This window comes from Stenella coeruleoalba, assembly GCF_951394435.1.
Source record: "Stenella coeruleoalba genome assembly, chromosome: 2".
Classification (NCBI taxonomy): Eukaryota; Metazoa; Chordata; class Mammalia; order Artiodactyla; family Delphinidae; genus Stenella; species Stenella coeruleoalba.
In genome coordinates, this window is record NC_137147.1 from 62,370,486 (window position 1) to 62,394,608 (window position 24,123).

At 34.5% G+C, this 24,123-nt stretch overlaps 1 protein-coding gene across 6 annotated transcripts in view; it reads left to right on the forward strand.

Annotated features, from left to right (window-relative positions):
• RALGAPA1 (Ral GTPase activating protein catalytic subunit alpha 1) overlaps positions 1-24,123 on the forward strand; it is a 221,418-nt gene that overhangs the window by 103,765 nt on the left and 93,530 nt on the right. For 4 of the 6 annotated variants that reach the window (XM_079912214.1, XM_079912216.1, XM_079912217.1 and 1 more), the window contains exons 17-26: positions 4,831-6,366; positions 8,116-8,240; positions 9,474-9,690; positions 10,760-10,936; positions 12,899-13,051; positions 15,536-15,729; positions 15,952-16,050; positions 16,800-16,955; positions 18,567-18,695; positions 22,862-22,987. In XM_079912214.1, the coding sequence (XP_079768340.1) occupies positions 4,831-6,366; positions 8,116-8,240; positions 9,474-9,690; positions 10,760-10,936; positions 12,899-13,051; positions 15,536-15,729; positions 15,952-16,050; positions 16,800-16,955; positions 18,567-18,695; positions 22,862-22,987 (2,912 nt within the window). The remainder of the gene's footprint in view (positions 1-4,830; positions 6,367-8,115; positions 8,241-9,473; positions 9,691-10,759; positions 10,937-12,898; positions 13,052-15,535; positions 15,730-15,951; positions 16,051-16,799; positions 16,956-18,566; positions 18,696-22,861; positions 22,988-24,123) is intronic. The other 2 variants (XM_079912215.1, XM_079912219.1) reach the window with 2 other exon arrangements.

Sequence of the window (24,123 nt, forward strand, 5' to 3'; positions counted from 1 at the left end):
TACTTCAATATTTGAATTGAGCACTGTAGAGCAAAATATTTTGATCTCTCTGCTTCTATTTTCTGAGTATCAGGAGAAAGAAGATGTTATGTCTCATGCCCCATACTGTTCCTAAATTCTGCCTAATCAGGAGGAGAATGTTCTATCTCTAATCAAACAAGCAGGTTCTTCTTTGCACAATCAAGGAATTTATTTCTTCTTGTCATCAATATGTGATAGTAACCTTTTACAGAGTTTCCACCTAGAAAACCAGCAGATTCTAGCATAATTCTAAATTAGATTTTTTGTTGAAATAATTTGTGTTAATTTTTATAAAAGTGCATCTCAAGAAAAGTTTGAATCTAACTTAAACACGGCATTATATAACATGTTTGCAAACAAATAAAACTATAATTTCTTATTAAAAAAATATTGGTCATTTGTCTATTTCCAGAATTTAAGAGTCAGGGAAGCAATATTAGAAGGATAAGAGTAGAAGATAGTTTAGTGTTTTAAATTTTAGTGGTCTAACATTAAAGTTAATTATTTGGGCTTGGTTTATTGCTTTTCAGTCTTTTCATATGATTTCAGTGATGTGCATACTGCTTTGAATTACCTAAAAATTGAACATCTAGTCATAAAAAGATGTAGAAGTTTTACTAGCCTCTGATAATAATAGAATTGAAAACATAGATATTCTATATTTCTTAACTTACCTTGAAGGTACATTGCTATTATAGCCCAAAAAGGCAAAAAAAAAATTTTTAATTACATAAAGGACATTGTCATTTCCTTTAGGTAATTCAGAAAAAACTTGAGCTTCTAAATGGCATCAGTTTCTACATAAAGTAATAGAAATGATTTTATGAATTCAGGAGCTGTAAAAATATTATTACTGATAGCTAGTGTTCATGATTAACCGAGAATAGAATTTAACTTTGGTAAAAGGGATTTTGGCACTTTTTTCTATACCTCGTTTTAGAAATTATTTAAATTTTCTAGTGGTATGTTAGTATTACAGATTAAGAGATTTTTTCTCCCCCTGAGGAACTAGCTTGATATTTTAGTAATTAACAGCTACTATTTTTAATATAAAAGACATGCTTTCCTTCTACCAGTATTTATTGAGCCCCTACTATGTGACAAGAGCTATTTCAAGCAATGGGGATATTGTGATGTTAATACAAACAAAATCCTGAAGAAAGGTAAATTTCAGTGAAAAGAATTTTGTTTTTACATGTTACAAGCTAATATTACACTTTAATTTACAGCTTATCTTTTTGAAATAGCAAAGAAAACTTTTCTTTGAAACACAACATTCAGAAAAAACTACTTTTTAATCCAGAAATAATTTCCAACACTTTAATGCTAAAACATCATTAAGCAAATCCAGAGATGAAACTTGACATTGCTAACACATTGTAGGCTCTATAGGAAGCAATTTCTCAATGCTCAAGTTTTTTTTTTTTTAATTTGTTAAAAAGCTTTTTTCTTGTTTTGCTCAATCACTGGTTACTGATACTTTAGATTAAAATAACTTAATTAGACACTGCCGTTGTTCAAGGTAAAATGTAAGCAGCATAATTAAATAGTTTCGAAGGCCATTTCTGTTATAACCTTTTGTTACCATTATTTTCAGCAATCCAATACAAAGTTTGTCCATTGTGTTCTTCTGTATCATTTACTAATATTTGTATTTGACTAAGTTTTGATTTCTAAGAGTCTTATCTTTATAGAGATAAATCACTGTGCTGGTTTATAATTTCTTAATAATACTTAAAAAAAACTAATTATTTCATGAATATGTAATATATATTATTCAAGAAATTAAGACCATGGACTAATTTTTTCCTTACTTCAAATCCCACCTCTCCATCTTCTAGCTGTGTATCCTCAGGCAAGTGAATTAAATAGTTTCTTCATGTATAAAATGGGGATAATAACACCTACTTCATGAGGCTGTTGTGAGGATTAAATGAGTTAATACGTGTAAGATGCTTGGAACAATGCATGTAGGAAAGACTGTACAGTCGGCCCTTCATATCCAAGGTTGGTTGAATCCATGTAAACCTGCAGGTGTGGAAAGCCAACTGTGTTCACTGTACTAGGCCATTTTATATAAGAAACTTGAGCATCTGTGGATGTTAGTGTCCATGGGGGGCTCCTAGAACCAGTCCCCAGCGGATGCAGAAGGACAACTGTATATGATTTAGCTGTCATTTAGACTTTTTATCTTCAACAAGGTTCAGGTATATTTCTTTAAATTTAAGTCTCGTTAGAGTCAGTCATGCTTAATTCAAGTGCTGACTTTGATTTCTTTTATGCAATTAATATTGTTATATGCCCGTGTAAGAACTGTATTTAAAGCTTAAAACTTTCAAAAAGTTTTTTGTTTAATTTTAAATTCTCTAACAGTACATTATTGATAGAAAAAAAATTTTTTTTTTTTTCAAAGCTCTTGCCCTCTTAGACTTGAAAGTTTTTTAGACATTAAAGTTTAGGGAAAAACACTTAGGCTGAAATAATGTTTAAATTTCCTTACATGCAATGTGAGGACTGGGTTTGGGAAGAAATTCCTAAAAACAGAACTTCACAATAATCTTTACTGGTTTCTTTAGAATGGAAAAATTATGGAATATCAATAAAGGGGAACTTCCCTGGTGGTCCACTGGTTAAGACTCCACACTTCCACTACAGGGGGCACAGGTTCAATCCCTGGTTGGGGTAAGATCCCGCATGCCATGCAGCATGGGCAAAATAAATAAATAAATAAAAAATAAAGGAAACTAAACATTAAAACTAATATTCTCCTTTTTTTTGAAGTTCGTATATTTGTTAGTCTCATAATATTAGATTTTAATAAGGTTTTAAGATCTTGATTTTGAATTTGCAGCTAATAAAATAATTCCAACTATAAAATTCTTAATAATTTTTATAGAAATGTTATATAGTCTATCCTTTGCTGAGTCTATTAGAATATTTTGTGGAAAGAAACTGGAGTGCATGGTGAATATGATCTCTAGGCAGAGGTTCTTATGACCTATTATGGGAGATAAACCAAAATACTTAGCATTCGTCAAGATACACAAATATGCATTACTTATCTACTACAGTAATAAATGGAGTATAGTGCATAAATATAAAGTTTCTGAGGAGATGCTTGCTTTTTCATTTAGAAGAATTCTAAGTGGAGTGCATGAAGAAGAAAGCCAACATTTTTTTAAAGTGTTGTATTCTCCTCAACTTAATGATAACAAGAAATTGTTTCAACTTTAGGAGATATTTTGTATTTGACCCGTATTGGGAGCCTAAATGTATATCTTCAGGAATACAGTGCAGTCTTAGTATATTACAGACTTCTCTTGATCTGAATTTAGTATAAGGTGGCTCCTTTTGGACCTCATACAGAGAAAGGGATATGAGTGAACTAGCAGAAGGACTAGCCTCTTTTCATCCATTGCATGGATCCTGAGAATATTTTTAATTACTATCCCCATTTTATAAATGAGAAAACTGGTGTCGGGGTCCGGAGTAAGAAAACCAGAGTTTTAGACCCAACACCATCAATAAGTATATCTGTGATCTTGGACAAGTAACTGTTTTACTCTGGATCTAAATCTTCTCATTTTGATCAGTTATAGTTGTTATTTATAATCTTTGCATTACAAGCCTAATGAGCACCCAACATCTGACTTTTTGACTCTGTGTCCTTTTTTCATTATATTTTTCTGGCTTCTGAAAAATTTTTTTTAGTTATTTCTAGGTAATGTTAAAGGTCATGATAGATTCATAGACATGCTATTTTACTTCTAAAATTTCTAATTTGTATATATCTCTACAGCTAAATAGTATTTCATATTGTGATTTTCAATTTCGTAAATATTTTTGGGGATTTACCATATACTTAGCACTTCAGGCAGTAAAAACAATGTAATGACGTTGAACACTAAACCTGCTTCTCAACTTTGAGAGAGTGGCTTCATCTCTTTGGGCCTCAGTTTCCTCGGTGAGAGAGTTAAATAATCTATGATGTCCATTTTGACTCTAAAATCTGTAATTCTTTAAAAGAAATGTAAGAAGCCATAGGTAGAGTTTTTAGGGTTTGATGGTTATTTAATGGAATGGGCCAGTGATAGGCAGAGAATGTTTCTTCCTAGTAGATTAATGGTGTTTGTGTCAGAAATGAAAAAGTACAATTATTTTTTTTAGCAATGTATTAGTTTTATTTGATAGGATGAATAGGTTTTAATACTATAATTAAATAAAGTAAAATACCTCAGTAGAACAGATAAATAGTTTCCTGACAAAGAGAACTTTAGGAAGAGGGTGGAGATTTCCATGTGTAATCTGTGATCAAATAGATAAGCAAGATTTGAAGAAAAGGTGATGCCTCTTGCCTGGTAAGGAAGGAAACAGGAATTTATAAGACCCTGTAAGATTCTGCAATGGGATATTTAGATCAGCTTTTTTGTGTTAAGATCTACTTTTTCTGCTTGGAACTTAAATAAGTACAAAAAATTGAATAGCAAGTTTGAATTCCTTGATTTATTGGCACAGCTCTATCTTTAACTGCACTTCCAAATGTTTCATCACCTCACTGTCTATTTCTATGCATGTTAACATATTAAAATGTATTCTGGTAGTTTTCTAATTCATTTATACTACATGCTGTATTGGCTTGTGCACATCATTATTTAAAAACAGATTTGTATTTTTAATAGATTTTCTTTCATTGAGCTTACAAAAAATCTCAAAATTTTATTTTTAAGCATATGCTTAGGGTATGGTTGAAATTAATACTTATTTTTCATATTCGTATAGTTCCTACTCTGTAATTTTTCTTTTTTACAGATATTGATGATGCTCAAATACTTCCTCGTTCAACTAGAGTCAGACATTTTTCACAAAGCGAAGACACTGGAAATGAAGTTTTTGGTGCTTTGAGTGAGGAGCAGCCATTGCCTCGAAGTAGCAGCACTTCTGACATCTTGGAACCATTCACTGTTGAACGAGCCAAAGGTGCAGTTCCTGTAATTGACAGTTCATCCCGTCATGCACCAAGCTTGCAGAGTTCCACAGAGGCTTCTTCAATAACTAGATCCACTGAAAGCCACATCACTGATACTCATAGTAGAGAGTCTTCTCTGGAAGTTGGTGATAGCATATATGACCATCTTTGTCACTTAATAGATCCAGTAGAACTTGCAGATTCAGCTTTTGAACAAATCCAGTACATTGACCTTGAAGGAGATGATGATCTTCTTTCCTCCCTGAAAGAATATTTTAAGGAAAACCAGGAAAGTCATAGTAAAAACGAGTTAGGTAAAGATGTAGCTTCACAGGAAGTGATTATTGCAGTAAATAGGGATGAAAGATCATCCTTAGATAAATTAGAACACATAGATCAGGAAAGTAAATCAGAAAATACCACCTCCTTTGTTGGGACTCCTGAAAACATACAGTTTCAAAAAGAATCAAACTCAGCTGTCTTCATGAGTAACAGTGCACCCAACCAGTTAGACAGCTTTATGAGAACAAAAACTTCTGAAAAATGTAAACAACTAAACAGTGATAAACAGTCATCGGAACCTAGTTCGGGTAGCCCTTGTGATAAAGAAAAGAGGAAACATCTGTATAGACAAACAGCCACAGAATTAGATGCCTGTATAGATATAACAATAGCTGAAAAGGTTAAGGGTATGCAAATTAATGAAAAAATCACTGTCCCACGTGTTTTGCATGCCAAGAAAACTACTCTAAAAGCACCTGTTAACCACAGAATGCCTCATGTTACAAGCACTAGCAAGCTTTCTCCAACTAAAAGGAGCTTGTCTGAAACAGTAACTCATAGAGCCAAAATCATGAAAATTGCTTCTAAAAAACGAAATAGTGTTCACGTTACATTTAGACCATCTACTGAGTCAGTTCAGTTTTATAACCCTCTGGAAAACAAAGAGGCTCCGTGGAAGATGAGGCTGCGGAAGCTCAGTGGCTTTAGTAGCAGCAGCAACAGCAGCATCAGCAGCCCCCATGCCAGCTCAAACAGTGTTACCGAGCTAGTGAAACCCGGTGTGTACAGGCCTCTAGACACGGCACCAGTGAGTAGTAAGGCAGTTAAGGAATCTACAGAGATCCCCACCGCCATATTACAAAAAGAAGGAATTGCTAGTAATCAGTTAGGAGGTAGTCGTAGTACTATTAAGTCATCAAGTCATGAGGCAGGACTACAGCAGGGCTCCCTGGGTGGCGTTTATAAAACTGTTGTACATGCTCTTTCGAAGCCGAAGGCAAATGTTTCCCCACAGAGGCAGAACAGAATGCCACCAGAGGCTCCACTGAGGGATCTGTACAGTCATGTAATGGGCTATTTTGGAAGGAAAGCTGCAGGTGAGCACTTAACAGTGTGCAGAGCGCAAAAGGAGAAAGACAGCACCAGTTTGGCTTAATGCAACTGAAGCAAGCTATAAGCAATCAAAAAGCTTTGGGATGGTCACTGCTTTCTCTGTTTGGTTATGCATGCGCCTTTCCCCAGCTGTATTTTTCCCAGCATAAAATGTTTATTTAAATTACTAATTTCCCTTATAAGGCATTTAGTTAAACCTCTTTGCTGCTGAACAAGATAGGAAAGAGGGACATACAGGAAAATTTAATGACCTTCCAAAGGCTATCTAAATCAGATATTTTTCTGAGTGTGTACCACGTGAACCTTGAAATTATGTTTACCGAGGAGTTGGAATACTTTCTCCCCTGTGCCCCCCAATAGTTTACATTTAAAAGGGCCCCAGCTCTATATAATTGGGTTCATTTATTTTTACTGCTGATTTACTTGATTTTATCTTTTTCTTGGTAGATTACTGTGACATGATATAACATAATGGAAATCAAGGTCCTACAACCAACACCAACATTTTTAGTTAACTGTCATTGAAGAGGAAATTATTTCTTAAACCTCAAAGTGGACTCAGTTACTTTTCATTTACACCATTTGCAAACAAGCTGTAGGCTTTTTAGTTTTGCATTCATTTGTATAGAATGCAAGTTATATCCTTAAAACACTTATCGTTACTTTCTTTTTTCTGAGATTTTAGATGTGCATAAAGGTTTCATGATAGCCAATCATGATTTAAATATGGAACCTCTATGGACAGATTACAGAAAGCAAGATTATGGTAACTGTTTTCTCTTATGTTGGTTCAAATTTAAAATAACTTCACAGTTATAGAAAATTAACTTTCAGCAGTAAGGTAGGTTTCGATTTTGTTTAACATGGTTTTGTTAGCATGATTAACAGAACGCTGCATCTTGCACTGAGCCATTAATGCCACTTGAGGGCAGTATTTGACAGCTTAAAAAAGCCTGGCCAAGTAGTGTAAAGATAATCATATTTCAGAGTGATTTCCTGACCAGTATATTTTCTTAACCTGAAATGCTTTGTAGTTCATTAGGAACATAAACAGTGTCGATATCCTTTGGTTGCAGAGAAATCACCTTTTCTACAGCATAATAGTGAAATAAGTAAATATCATTTTTTGTAAGTTTCCCAAGTTTAAAACTTTCTTGTTAATGTTAATCATAATGTAGTCATAAAAAAATCAAAATAACTATTGTGGGGTTTTTTTTTAAACAGAAAAATCTTTGTGAAAATAAATCTCTTTTTTCTTAAAGCAAAAAATTAGATTTGTAGTGAATAGAAACAACATTATATCAAAATCATAGAATTTTAATTTATTAATATCTAAACTTAAATTCAAGGGATATATTTCTTGCAAATATTCTTTGGGGAAAATGGAATTATAAATTATTAAGGCTCCAAATAGAAGCAGAGGCAGGAAGAAAGAAAAATATACCAGTTTCTTTATAGGCAATATTAACCTAACTTCAACTAGTGCTTATCTATAAGCTTTCTTGCTGTTTTAAGGTTATACTGAAGATTGACTAACATCTGCTTAGTTAAATAAAGTAAATATCAATTTACTAATTCTTAAAATTAAATCTAAAAGGAGAGAAATTATTCGTAGATGCATGTTTGGCAAATAATTGATATGGCATAGGTAATTTTTTGGCTGTTTTTGTTTTAAATTTAGGAAATGTAGTTAAGTCTTTCTTCACTATATATAGTTATTTATTTATTTTTAGTCAATAAAGAGGACATGAGCACAAAACTGCCCCCTCTTAATAGTGATATTGGCAGCAGCAATGCTAATGTTCCTGATCTGATGGATGAGTTTATAGCAGAACGACTTCGAAGTGGTAATGCCTCAGTAAGTGTTATTTTATTTATTTGATTTTAGAGAGGAGGGTAGAGAAACTAAAAGATATATACATATGTACATATATATGTATATGATATACATGTGGAAAATTTTATTCAAATAAGCCCTCACCCCAAATTTAACCCTTTTTTGAATTAAGATTTTTAAATTATATTTTTATAGTATTTTTTATTCAAAGACCTAAAACAAGCAGGCTTTTAGTATTGACCAGGGTGAAAATTTGGGATAGCTGTTTGCTCAGCTCCTGTGGTATAAGCCACTACCTTCCTAGTTCTTTCTCTGTTTTTCATCTTTGTTCTTAGAGTACTCTGATGCCTATTGTCAGCCCTCATCAGGAAAGATAACAATGGAGGTCTTCTGACCCAACTCACACCATTTTGAAAGCATGCTAACATCGGCTACTTAATCATTACAGATAACTTTGGAATAGATTTTAAAGTCATCTTTATCTTGAGTGTTAGAATTAAGGCAAAATGAAAATAGAAGCAGTTTTATTCCTAATGATGCTTAATTGTTAAGGAAAGATAAATATATGTGGAATTGCTTTTTTTAAAGGACAATATTCCATTTAGATTTCAACTTGTCTCTTTAGTGAAAGTCTGTAGCTCCATTACATTTTCCTTTTTTTTTTTAAGTTGTTTTCCTTGAGTGGGAAAAAAGTTATAGAATCATTATATGTAATCATCATAGAATGACATCCTTGCTGTCATTCTTCCCTCCCTCCATTATCTCTTCCATTTGTTTCTTTTTCTCTTTTCTTTTTTTTTTTTTTTTTTTGGCTGCACTGCACAGCTTGCAGGGATCCCTTAGTTCCCCCACCAGGGACCAAACCCATGCCCCCTGCAGTGGAAGTGCAGTGTCCTAACCACTGGACCGCCAGGGAATTCCCTCTTCCATTTGCCTCTTTTTTTTCCATTTGAATACTTTGCTCTTTCTACTATCTTATCTTAATATTCACCCCATGGATCCTTTTGAGGCTTCAGGGTCTTGGGCCCAGCACCAAAGGGTATTTGAGTCTTTGCTTTAGCCAGACCAACAGTAGTTCAGGACCCAGCTCCATACAGTTACACGGAATCTTCAGTTAGTGTTTCCCCCACTCCTACTTAATGCCCTAAATTTCAACATTTATTGTGATGATTGTCTTGGAAATTAAAGATTTCACATGCTTAATGAGAATTCAAAAAAATTTTTTTAATCGTAAAATGTTTCTTGAATTTTTAGACTATGACAAGAAGAGGAAGTAGTCCAGGTAGCCTCGAAATTCCCAAAGACCTCCCTGATATTCTGAACAAGCAGAACCAAATGCGCCCTATTGATGACCCAGGTGTGCCCTCAGAATGGACTTCTCCTGCCAGTGCAGGGAGCAGTGATCTTATCAGCTCAGATAGTCATTCGGATTCTTTCAGCGCTTTCCAATATGATGGCCGAAAATTTGACAGCAAGTATCTTTTTTTCTGTTTGAGCAGTACGGTTTTTTGTTGATTTGTTTTCTGTTCAAGACTGACTGACAGTTTACGTAACCATCATATTCCTCTCTAACATTACTTAGGGGTTCCCATATACATATTTTGATTTCATTTTCAGTGAAACTCCAAAAGAATTTTTAGGGAATCACTTCAAGTTGAGACCTCTTTATTTTGCCAACTAAAGGCATTTAAAAAACAAAAAAGCACTGTTCTTTCATAGAACAAATGATATTTTAAGACCAGACACATAGACAGGAAAAAGGATGGACTTGGTGTTAGAATAAAGGACAGTCATGGTTATGAGTTGGACCATTTCATGAAGTCGTATTTGGGGACCACTATTTAGTTATGGTCAGTGCTTTAGCATGTTCAGTACAGTTACGTTCAATGCTATGGTACCCAGAACCTTACTTGGATAATTGCTTCATGTTAAAATGACATCAGTGATATTATTTGGTGCTATATTACTACCACATAGCTTTTCTGCTGTAATTCTGTATTACACTTGGCAGTCAGTGAAGGGTACCAAAATTTAAAAGAAGAAAGTCAAAATCTTGGGAACCAACTTTGTGAAGAGCTGGGAGATGCATTGGAGAATTACGTTTCTTGCCCTCATGGATTATATACTACTCTGATCTTGGACTGGAAATATGATTTGAAAGAAAAATGACTCTTACCACGTATCTGGCATTTTTATTATATATATCTCTCTTCTAGAGATTATAAAACTTGAAAAGCAGTTAAGTATATTTCCAGCTATCAGAAAACAGGGATAAGAATAGTGATGATATATTGTATGTCTCTGTCCTTTTATCATTATTTTTGATAATAATAGGCTATGAGGATCTTTAAAAATTTGTTTCTAATTATAAATTTCAAAGTGTTAACATGGTTTACCCTTGCCTGAGTGGTATGTAAATAGAATTAATTTGGGGGGAATGTTCATATTTAATTGTTTTGATGAAGTAGCTGTGTCTCTTTTGTAAATATTTTTGTTTTATAATTGGAAATTCTGTACACTAGCATTTCTTCTGCCTATAGATTTTGGCTTTGGAGCTGATACTGGGAATGCATCCTCTGCTGATGTGGATTCAGGTTCTGGCCATTATCAGAGTGCTGAAGAGCAAGAAGTGGCTAGTCTAACCACACTTCACATCGATTCGGAAACAAGCAGTCTTAATCAACAAGCTTTTTGTACTGAAGTTGCAACGGTTACTGGTAAAGTTACTCAAGGGAGTGTATTCCTTAAGTGCATTTTTTTTTAAGCCACCAAAGAACCTTTTCAGACTTATATTTGATAGATTTTATGTATTACTTATTACTATTTAAGTATTATTTTTTTCACTCATCTTTATGTAACAATGGAGGGAAAAAAACATTAATATAAGAGTTTTTTGACCTGGAGTCCACATGGATAAGCTTCAGGGAACTCTATGAACTCCTAATACCGTAGGCAAATTTTGTGTATGTTTGCACCAGAGCATTTCCTGCAGCAATTTTTAAATAAATAACCAAAAAAAGTTGAGGTACTGCACTTTACCTTTTTCATTGATTTTCAGAGTTAGCCTAGATTTTTGTAGATTTCTTTGGTAAACTATTTATTATTGCAAACATAAAGCACACTACCTAAAATAAGGTCTGTTTCTCAGTATACTAATATTCTGTATTTATATAGTAAATTAATATAGTAAATTATGCTTTTCAGCAACTTTTTGTGTGTGGTCAAACCTGACAATAATATGACAAGTGGGGTCCAAGAAATTGAGTCGTGAAAGGCAGGGCCACATTATTCCAAGAGCAGTACTGTGACCAGAGGGAGCCTGAGCAGCCTGTGGCCCATACTTCAAGAGTTCCACTGTATTATCCAGATTCACTCTGGTTCCTACTGCAGTTTGACACCCCTTTGATGGATGATGGATGAAATATCAATAGGGTGGTGTTTGCATCCTGTGGTTGGCTGGAACTTGAAAGACTGGAGCAGTGATGTCTGCATGTCTGAATTAGGCACATTTCTTCAGCCAAATCAAACTGATGAAATTCGGCCAGTGAAATACTCACAGGAACCCATCCTATGTTTTCACATTCTTCTATTCCACATCTTTTCTACCAGAGGATAAGTAAGAACTTTAGCCTGCGCATTGCAGAATGAGGGCTGAGCCAGTTTGGTTGTATCCAAATAGGAGCCAGTTTGGTTGTATCCACAGTCTGATCGTTACAGAATTTAAGTTACTACTCAAAGAAGAATTCTTATTTTACAATAAACACCTTTTACTGTAGTTGTCCTTAAACATAAATTTAGATGAAAATTTGGATGAAAAGATACTCAACATTACTAGTAATGAGGGAATATAAATAATCCATGAGGTACAACTATACACATAATAAATCAGCTCAAGTTAAAAACACAATACCAGTGTTGAAGAGAGTGGAGCAACTGGAAATATCATACATTACATTATTGTAATGGGAATGCAAAATGGTAGGGCCACTCTGCAAAAATACGGCAGTATCTTTTAAAATTAAGCATACATTTACCATATGACCATTCCTAGGTATTTATTTCAGACATTTGTATGTGAAAGTTCATAACAGCATTATTCACAGTAGCTAAATTGAAAATAGTCCAAATATCCATTAACCAGTGAATGAATAATCAAATTGTAATGTATTCATCCATCCAGTATTCATTGAAATAGTATTCAGCAATAAAAAAGGAATTAAATGCTAATATATGCAAAACCATAGCTGACTCTCAAAAATATGCTTTTAAATGAAAGATGTCAAGGCTAGCAATGTTAGTGGCATATAGCAATGGGCAAGTTTCTCTTCTCCTGAATTGCCTCAAGCCTGAAGTAAGTGAAATAAAGTAGCAGTGGGTACCAGAGTTTCTATAGCTGGACCAGGAATGGAAGTAGGCATTCTTGCTCTCACTGATGGGCCCTATTAATTGGTATGTCCAGTTCTCATTCCACACTAGTCCCATAGTAGACATGGAATGAGACTGCTAGATGTGAAATCTTGTACAGTATTATGATTTTATTGACCTCTTTGGCCAGTTTATAACCTGATTTATCTTTTGATGTTTTCAGTTTGTGTTTTATTGGGCTTTTAAGCATTACATCTTAGGTAGAGGGTATTGAATATATTCTTTGTGGTAATTTTATGAAATTATATTTACAGGTTCAGAAAGTGCTTCTCCAGTCCATTCAGCTCTGGGATCCAGGTCACAGACACCTTCTCCTTCCACACTGAATATAGATCACATGGAACAAAAGGATCTACAGCTCGATGAGAAGCTCCACCACTCTGTTCTACAGACGCCAGATGACCTAGGCAATATTTGGAAATTAGATCTTTGCCATTCTTTCCTTTCAGGGCATTAGTGTCAGGAGATCTTAAATAAGGCATATTAAATTTGGTTATTTTATATATGTTATGTAAATATTATTATAAGTCTTTTGGACTTTTCTGTCTTTGGGAAATTAATTAGTATAACATTTTTTTTCTTGCCCTTAAAGAAAGATATTTGCATTCTGATTTTTGTTATTTTATTATAGTTGATTATAGTCCTGGTATTAGTGGTTACATTATTTTTGTATGTTATATTATCATTTACATTACCATTTCCTAAAGCAGGAAATACATAATTTGGCATCGTTATTCTTAATATTTTATCTGAAGAACCTGCTGAATCAAAGTAGGCAGTCCAAATGAAGTATTTTTATATTTAAGTAAATGGTTAAAAGTGACTAGGAAACGTTAGAAACTGCAAGTTAATAAAAAGTTATTTTTGTTAAGTCCTACATCATGTAACAAGCATCAGGATAAAAAGTCATTTTGAAAATATGCCAGAAAATTTGGTCAAGGACACAACTGATAAGATATTTATAATGAATAATGTAAAATACTAGTTTTCATTGGTAGTGCAGCACATTTACTCTCTGGCCAAAGGAAGAAATTTAAAACCATGTGACTTCTGCCCCCCGCCCCCCCTTTTAAGGTACTCATTCTCTTTTTTTTTTTTTTTTTTGCGGTACGTGGGCCTCTCACTGTTGTGGCCTCTCCCGTTGCAGAGCACAGGCTCCGGACGTGCAGGCTCAGTGGCCATGGCTCACGGGCCCAGCCGCTCCACAGCATGTGGGATCTTCCCAGACCGGGGCACAAACCCGTGTCCCCTGCATCGGCAGGCGGACTCTCAACCACTGCACCACCAGGGAAGCCCTCATTCTCTTAATATGCAATTACCTAGCCCTGATTTTCTGGTTTGTAGATTATTTCTGACCTTTTCTTTCCTCCTCTTGGCCTGCAGTTTTTTGGTTTTTATTTTCAGCTTTTTCCCCAACATTTGGAAAAAATTTCAAACTCATGGAAAAGTTGCAAGACTAGTAAAATGAATACCCATAAATCCTTCAGATAAATTCACCAGTTGTTAATATTTTACCACTTTATCTTTCTCTCTACCTGTACACACATACACACACACACACACACACCCATTAAAACAACCCCACCGTACCCACCTTTTTTTTTTCTGAGCCATTTAAGAGTGAATTGCAAGTATCAGACCCTTTACACCTAAACACTTGAGCAAGTATGTCCTAAAAATAAGTATACATTTCCTACATAACCATAATATAAGGGCCACGTTCAGGATATTTAACATTGATACATCATTGCAATTATAGTCTATAGTCAGTTATCCTCAGTTGTTCCAATAATGTCCTTCATAGTTACCAATCAGTTGAGTTATCACTATATTATGAAGGTTCTGTAGAATAGGGAGATGTTAACAGTGATGGTTAACCCTGTAGTGTTTTTTTAAAATTTTATTTTAGTGAATTTACACCAGAAACCTGTTTTTATTATTGTGAAAGACTGTCCAGTAACTTTTTAATAATATACTCAGTTATTGTACACTTTACATGCAGAGAAAAAAGTTAAACATTAAGAGTAAAGGATGTACATATACTGTGTATGACTTTGTAAATTATCAGTACACTGACATATTATCAAGCAGGAAAAAGTCTTTACTGACTTTCTAGTGATTTTGCCTTTTCCGTTATATACATTGCATAGAATTATGGCTTTTTTTTTTTTTTTAAGCTGGAGGAGATCTATAATGATACCTACCTAAAGCATCTATTTTACAGATGAGGAGCTGTAGCTTCAGGGAGGTTATTAAATAATTTGTACAATATCACATAATTAGTGACAGAAATGAGACTAAGACCCTAGGTTACCTATATGTCTTATATATAATCATGCCAGTATTAATAAACAAAATAAATGTAATTATGGAAATTTTAGATTATATTTAAATTATTTTTTTCATGCCATTGTGATATCCCTTTTAATGCTAGGCCTGACTTAATTGTGAAATACAGAAATATATTTCTTCGGAAGGTTTAATTACAAAGAAATAGGCTTAGGAAGACTTCCTACAGGATCTGCCTTCAGCCTGAGATTTTCTGTTAATTTGATGATGGAACTTGAAGTAGCTATTAGGTTAAATAGAGAGTATGTACTTATAAATATGATCTTTATGTCAAATGTAAATTTCTCCATCTGTTATCTGCATCATTTTCTCCTTAGGTAAATCTAGATAGATGCCCTATTGCATAAGTAATTATTGTCAAAATAAGGAATTATGAACTAGCGAGGTTATGACCTTACCAGGAAAAAATAACACTGATGCATCTTAACATTTCTTTTATTCACTTTTGTAGATATTTAAGATTATTAATTTGACTCCTATGTGTTTTTGTGATCAATTCTCTAGAAAAATTACTGACACCAGTGAATTATTTTTTTCTATAGAAATCAGTGAATTTCCATCTGAATGCTGTAGTGTGATGGCAGGGGGCACTCTCACAGGATGGCATGCTGATGTTGCTACTGTAATGTGGCGAAGAATGCTAGGTATTTTGGGAGATGTCAACGCTATTATGGATCCTGAAATACATGCTCAAGTTTTTGATTACCTCTGTGAACTTTGGCAGAATCTAGCTAAGGTAAAAAAGAAAAAGATAAAAAGGGAGAAGGAAAGAAAAATAAAGTATTAAGAAGTACAGAAAAAGCCTTAGATAACATCCACCCCCGCACTACGAACTGATGCCTTAACCATGTTTAAATATATTGTTAGTGGTAGGAACTAGATCTCAAGTTTAAGGTAAAACAAACTGGGAAAGAGAACACTTTTCATAGGTTTGTTGCATTTTATTTGAAAATTACAGATTAGAGATAACCTCGGCATTTCAACTGATAACCTGACCTCCCCTTCTCCACCGGTTTTAATTCCTCCACTGAGAATTCTTACACCTTGGCTTTTCAAGGTAAGCTTAATATATAAAATATTAATTAAAAAGTTTCATTTAGTAAATACGTATGTGGTCAGTCTCAAACAGTAGAGAGAGAGAAGACTATTGTGTAGTCTTCTAGAGCACTTAGTTTTGTTTTTTGTGTGTTTTTGTGTTTTTTTGCTTTTGTTAAAATTTATTGAAGTATAGTTGATTTACAATGTTGTGTTAATTTCTACTCTGCAGCAAGCAAAGCGATTCAGTTATACATATATATCTACATACTTTTTCATGTACTTTTCCATTATGGTTTATCACAGGATATTGAATATAGTTCCCTGTAGAACACTTAATTTTTAACTAACCATTAGGGGTTATATAGAGAGGAGAGTGGGCCTAGCAAAATTATTATTTAGGTTGCATCATTTTTATTACTAAAACAAAAATGAATATAGTAAATTATGTTTTTATTGTATTTAAATGAAATGTAAACCTCAGTTTTGTGTTATAGAATATGCTAGTACTTCTAAAGAACTAATTCCTTTAAGTATTATATGATATGTTTGGTGCATTTTCCTAAGTGAAACAGTGTATAGTTATTCACACCTACATTGTATCATTTTAATGATAAAAATAATTTCAGGAATCCTGATATTTAGTTCATTAAAGAAAATGGGCCAACATAGAAATAAATGAAAACAAATATATAGCTTGCTATATTCGTTTCAGTATTTAACAAACAGTATTTGGTTTTGAGTATTAAAAACAACATCTTTCAATTGTAGGCAACCATGTTAACTGATAAATATAAGCAAGGTAAATTACACGCCTATAAACTTATTTGTAATACAATGAAAAGAAGACAAGATGTTTCTCCAAATAGAGATTTCCTAACACACTTCTACAACATAATGCACTGTGGATTACTTCATATTGACCAGGTAAATATATGTACTTTGTAACAAGTCGCTTTATAAGTTTATCTTTGATTCTTTATTCTGTTTAACTCTTGACTTTCAAGGTGTAGAATTAAAAACATTCCCTTATATTGTAATTTATTTACAGATTTATTCCATTTATAACCTCATTTATTCTGAAACATAGTTTCAAAACAAGCTATTGTAGTTGGGAGATTGACTTGCTTATTAAGTGCATCTTTCTTCTAATGTTATAAGAACTGTTCACTCTTTGAAGAGATTAAAACATCCTTTGCTTACACGGACAACATCTTCCTTTAATGTCCTAAGGTACTTATTGTTAGGTATTTTGTAATTGTTACTTGATAACTGGCAATTGGGACTTAGGTATTTGCTCAGCTAGTCATGCAGCAGTCAGAGGTTTTTTTCTACTCTAAGAGTCAGCACATCACATTTTCTTATTTTTATAAATTGTATTACCATAGTGACAAGTATATTGATTTGCATCAATATAGTCATTACATTAGATAGTCATGAATATGTCTCTAGAACATTACTTCACAGGTCTTGATCCTGGCCATAAAACTGAAAAGTACAGGAAGTTGCCTGTCAAAGTAATGTAAATGTTTGTAATCACAACGTGGTTAAATTTCACTTGCAGTTCATTTCAGGAGCATTAAATTAATATTAAAAGATGATAATGTATCTTTCTGAAAAGTGAAAAAACTTCTTGTGTTAATTTGAAATAATTATTGTGTTCTACCTTATAAACATGTCTCAAATAAAATGATATTCTTAATTACTGGATAAAGAGCGTTCATTTAAATTGGATTGAGTAATACAACCTGCTATACTGCATCCTCATGGTAAATTCCAAAGGCAAAATGAATGAACAACCAAGTTGAGAATATTCCCTTAAAAATGCCTACCTCTGGATTTCTGAGGCTAGATGTCTATCATCAAAGGACTTCAATTTTTCTAAAAAAGAGAATTTCTCCAGTTGCCACATAACAGGTCATGCAACTTCAGACATCAGAGTTATCACGTGGAAGCAAATAGGTGGCAGAAGGAACTACTCTGCAATTAAGTTTTACAACACATGGGCCGTATTTTTTTTTTTTTTTTTTTTTTTTGTGGTATGCAGGCCTCTCACTGTTGTGGCCTCTCCCGTTGCAGAGCACAGGCTCCGGATGCGCAGGCTCAGCGGCCATGGCTCAGGGGCCCAGCCCCTCCACAGCATGTGGGATCTTCCCGGACCAGGGCACGAACCCTTGTCCCCTGCATCAGCAGGCGGACTCTCAACCACTGCGCCACCAGGGAAGCCTGGGCCTTATATTTTTAACCCTCCGAAGTAGAGACCCTTCTAACTGGCTCTCTAGGGTGAAAAAAAAAAAAAATGCTGTATTGATGTCAGTTAAAAAGAAAAGTGTTTGCAGTTTACTTTCCTGTGACAAAATATAGTACAAAGCATGGATTATTTGGAAGAATTAAAATTAGTCTTTCCAGTTAGCCAACGAGTTATAGTTATTACCTGTTTTATTATTTCATACATGTCTATTTTTAAGGATACTGATTAGCTGATACCCAAGATTACATTTGTGATATTTTTCTTCTCCTCTTTTCTTTATTCCTAAGGATATTGTCAATACAATCATCAAGCACTGCTCACCTCAATTTTTTTCACTTGGTTTGCCTGGTGCCACAATGCTTATTATGGATTTTATTGTAGCAGCTGGTAGAGTGGCTTCTTCAGCTTTTCTCAATGTAAGTTTTTATTTCCTGTCCTTCATAATATAACAAACTGCGGTTAACCAAGATTCATCTAACAGAGCAACAAAGGAAGAGCCATTGTTGATAAAATATAACAAACTGATATTCAGGAAGATATGTAATTTAATTAGAATTGATTGTCTCTCCCACTTTAAAAAAAAAGTAAACAATTCTGAAGTGTAAGAAAGTACTAAAATTATTTGATAAATTGACCCAGGATCTACAAAAATGGGTTAAATCTGATAAGCAAAACAATTTAAAATTGAGGAAATCTAAGGAAACAAACAGGGAGGGAAGAAAATTTTGAAAATGGGCAATGAGCTATAGCAAAAGAGAAGAAAGAAATATAGGTGAGGTAACCCAGAAATATGCTCTAGGAGTAAACTCTAAAACAGCATGTGAGGATTTTTCATACCGTTTGGAGCTGTGAGACAATGCCAGGTAACTTAGTATAACTGGAACATGTTCAGATATAAGTGGCAGAAGTGAACTAAGGAGGAAGGCAGTAACTCTGTTTGTAGTGCTCAAGAGGTTAGATTTCATCCTAAGGAAAGAATGAGTAGCCGTTGAAAGATTTTAAGCAGAGTGACATGATCACATTTGTATTTTAGAAAGATTACCCTGGAACAAAGTATAAATGAGAAATAACTGAATGTCTACTGGGAAAAACTAAAAGTATTTGGGAAAGAAAAATCAGTCATACTTGACTAGTGCTAGTTATAAAACTTGCAAAGCAGTTTAACATGTTATTTCATTTATAAGCTGCAAAAGACCAACAGTGAATGAAAAGGAGTTCTATTTGGGGCATAGGAAGCTGCCTGTTAGACACCCATGAGATGTCAGAAGGGCCACTGTATATACAAGTCAGGATCTCAAAGGAGATGTCTGGACCAAAAATGTAAAACTGGGAGACATTAGCTTACAGATGCTATTGAAAGCCATGAAACTGGATACAGTCACCTAGAGGAAATGTGCACATAAGAGAACAACCTATATTTATAGCTAGTTATTAACCCTGTTTCCCTAGTTCCTGGAGAACAGTGATCATGTCTTACTTATCTTGGTATCTTCAGGGCCTGGCACAGCATCATGGTTATAGGTATTTATTAATTGAATCTGTATATATTCAGCACTTAGTATGTGTTCAACATGGTGCTAAGCCCTTTTGTGGTTATTATACTTTTGTTTCCCCTTGTGTACAAAGTGTTCCTTTGTGTGGAATATAGAAGGATATAGAATAAATGAGATACACGTTGTACTCAGGGAGCATATAGTCTGCTGCTGGGAAGATAGAAAAATATATTAACAACTATAGAATGTAGGACAACAAAGAGGTACCAGTAGGAGGAGCTTAGCATAGTGGTTAAAAGCATGGGTTCAAATCCCAGCTCTGCCACTTAATTAGCGGTGAGACCTTGTGCAAGTTACTTGATTTCTCTGTGTCTAAGTTTCTTCATCTATAAAATGGAGGTAACCTTCCTCATCTGGTTATTTTATGGGGATTTGAGTTAGTATTTGTAACATGGTTGGAACATTATATGACACATTGTATGTGCAATTTAAGTGTTTGTTAAACAAAATAAAATTATTTGGTAATTAAGACAGAGGAGAGATCTTTTTTTTTTTAAGGGATATCAGGAGGTTCCATGGAAAAGATATTTGAGTAGGTCCGTGAAAGATTAGTAGTATTTTTATGAGTGAAAATGGAGAAGGGGGAAGGTATTCCAGGCATAGGGAAACAGGCATGAGTAAGCTGTGTCCTAGGAATGACAAATAATTCATTTTGTTTACAAGCTAGTTAGTCTAACTAGAGAGTAGTAGACACAAAGAACAGAAAGGTACTTTAGATCCCAGCTACCCAAAATGTGGTCTGCACACCGGAAACATTTGGCATGCAGAATCTCAGACCTCATCCCAGACCTACTGAAACAGAATATATATTTTAACTATGTCCCAAATAATTGGTATGGACAGTAAAGATTGAGAAGCACTGCTTTAGACTATATCTTGGAGGGTCTGTTAATGCCAGGGATCAGATTATAATGCTATATTTTATATTAGATAAACAGTTGAATTTTTTAAAGTAGGGAGAGAGATGATTAAATCTGTGCTTTGCTAATGTTAAATAAGTGTATTAAACTGGGAATAGATTAAATGGAAGACAAACTAAAGATGGTAAACAAGTTACAAGGCTATTTTAGTATTAACAGAGTACACAGATTATCAATCTCTTGGATACTGGCAAAAGCTGATAGAACTCAGAGGAGCCTGATGCATAAACCAATGCCATTTTTTAATGCATTTACTATGAAAACTATAACTGTTCAGTTGGCTGATTATTCCAGATGAGTAGTTGGCACATTTCCTACAGCCCTGATGTCCTTAGGCATCCATTTTAAATTTATTTATTTATTATTGTTTTTTTGGCCGTGTTGGGTCTTCATTTCTGCACGAGGGCTTTCTCTAGTTGCGGCGAGCGGGGGCCACTCTTCATCGCGGTGCGCGGGCCTCTCACTGTCGCAGCCTCTCTTGCTGCGGAGCACAGGCTCCAGACACGCAGGCTCAGTAGCTGTGGCTCACGGGCCCAGTTGCTCCGCGGCATGTAGGATCTTCCCAGACCAGGGCTCGAACCCATGTCCCCTGCATTGGCAGGCAGATTCTCAACCACTGCACCACCAGGGAAGCCCAGGCATCCATTTTATGTGACTAAACCGTCCCCCTATCTAGAAGGATACTACTTTTGTAACATCCTTGGGAAAATTTTAAAAACAGTTGTTTTCTGTTTTCTGTGGTTCTTATGAGGAACACCTATTGAGAAAGGCTGCATAGGAAGCCAAATCATTACAAGAATTAAACCTGACACATCACCACTGTAAGGTTATGGGCAGTCTTTTCCTCTGGACGGTGTTGGAGATACACAGTCTAAATCTTGCTCTTTGGAGTTTCATTTTAGATCCCACACATATCATCTTCCTTTTGTTAATCCCCCCGCCCCCAGGCAGATTTCAAAGTAATTTGATTAGGTTTTGCCTTTCTTAATTACAGTTCCATTCCAGTTCTGCCTCCCATTATGCCCCACATACTTAAATGAATATTCCCAGTTTTTTTATCCAACTTTAAAGAAAAACCCTTAGCTAATCTCTATCATTAAATATTGGGGGTGTTTTTCAGTTTCATTTTTATAGTAAAATTGATTTTAAATCGGGATGGTGGATGTGAGCTTACCCCGCCCCATTATACTGCTGGCCTTGTATCTGTAAATCTAGATTATTTTTTTAATATGGAAATGAGTTGTTTTGTTGAAAATCATAATATCACCTCTGTTATAACATTTATTAACAAGGAAATCCTTTGGAGATAGGTTCTTGTTTTATGTAAATAGAAGAAGTTTTATATTTCTAATAGATTGGTTTTAGCATTTTTGTTAGGTGTTATTAAACATATAAATCAATTTGTAGGTATTTTAGTAAACAAAGCAATTTATCAGTAGGTGGATGTTGATGTTAGGTGGGCATGCAAGAAGGCAGAAGAAAAAAGAAATGTTCAGTGCTGATACTTCAGAAATGGCTTAATACAGCTAAGGAAAAAAGATGAAAAGTTACCTTCATCTGCAGTCCAAGCATAATTTCTAATTTTGTTTTTAGTAAGTAGTATAGGTAGTGTTTTTATCTTGTGCATAATATCATAAAACACATCTAGACTAATGCCTGTGTCTTGAAGATATATTGACCATTTTCATCCTTAGTTACTTTATTCATCCTTAGATAGTAATGGATATAATCTAGAGATCATGAGTCTTCTGCTCATTAGAACAATATGTTACGATGTGTGAATTGCCTTTGGAATGAAAGTATTTATATTTTTCCTCAAAATTAGGGTAATTTTATGCTGTTAGCTAAAACTGTATTCCTGTATACATACTCAGTAGCTGTACCCACATTTCTGCTTATTAGCTGCTCTTAAAGAAAGCTCTACTATTTGTTCGTTGCATTTTTTGAGAATAACAGTAGTTTTAGTGGAAAGTATAGATGAAAACCTAATCTTTTTGTGTTCCCCTTTCCTTTTTCAATTTTGCTTGTACTCTGACTTCCCTGTGTAATCTGGTTAGGTAATAAAGTAATTTTTCTGATAATTAAAGATTTTTAAAATCTCATACATAGGCACCAAGAGTGGAAGCACAAGTTCTTCTTGGATCTTTGGTTTGCTTTCCCAACTTATATTGTGAACTGCCTGCTCTCCATCCCAACATTCCTGATATTGCTGTGTCTCAATTTACAGATGTTAAGGTAAGAAATTAGGTGCTAATTTTTAGCGTTTAAATGACTTTATAATCATAACAGTATATTCAGTAAAATTTGTGGTCTTCATTTTCCTCTTGAAATCCACACAATTGTTAAAGAACTTTAGCCAGCTGTACCCCTCAGACACAAAGGCTGGAATGTCCATTAGGAGCATAACCTTTTTTTATAACTATTACTTTGGAAACATTTTCTCATTATTGAACCCACTCACATGTCATTATCTTAGGATTCATTCATTCACTCACTGAACATTTATTGAAATCCCATGAGCCATATACTATGCTGCTAATGTAAGGCTTCTAAGATTGAGATGGCACTCGACCTACATATTTGGCTGTCTCCTTCTCCCAGTTTTCCAAGGTGATGAATCAAACAATGTAATGGAATATTCTAGTCTGCTATAGGAAACTGTGGAATTGGGGTGGAGATCCCATGTACCTGAAGCATTAACAGGCTTGAGTAAGAGATGGTGCAAAATTGAACTGTCTATACAATTGCTTACCCAGGTAGTAAATCTTTAAAAAAAAAAAGAAAAGATAGTGTCTAATTAGGAGTAGACATACCCTAATTGTTGTTTACAAGCCTTTTTAAAAATTTCAAGTAAAAAAAATTGGTGAAAAGTTGTTTTGTGCCTCTGTAGAGGTCAGCCTCTGTTTGAAGGGGAAGGTGTGACATGATCAGAATCCTTAGTCCTCTGGACTCAGTAATTCTTAGACCAGGGTAGAGGGGAGTGGTGAGGTCAGGTTTCGTAGTTAGGATAAAGGCACTTAGTGCTCTGGACCCAGCAATGTGCGTGGTAGTGAATAATTCCGTCACTAAGTCAAGACCTGTCTCTAACTGAATGCCCATGTATTATAAATTCCCACAGGTTTAACAGTCCTAAGAAGTTGTGCTTGTTATAGTAATTGCCAGATGGTCTCTGTTTGACCTGAATTGGCCCTAGAATTAGAAGGGAAAAGAGAATAAAGAAGGGATGAGAGAGGGGCATTCTATCTCCTCAGAAGTCATGCTGATGATTTTTTTTTAAACTTGTGCTTTCTCTGAAAGAAATGTTTTAAATCAAATTTTTGTCAGTAGTTTTGCATATACTTTCCATACCACCTGTATTTCTCTGTGCAACA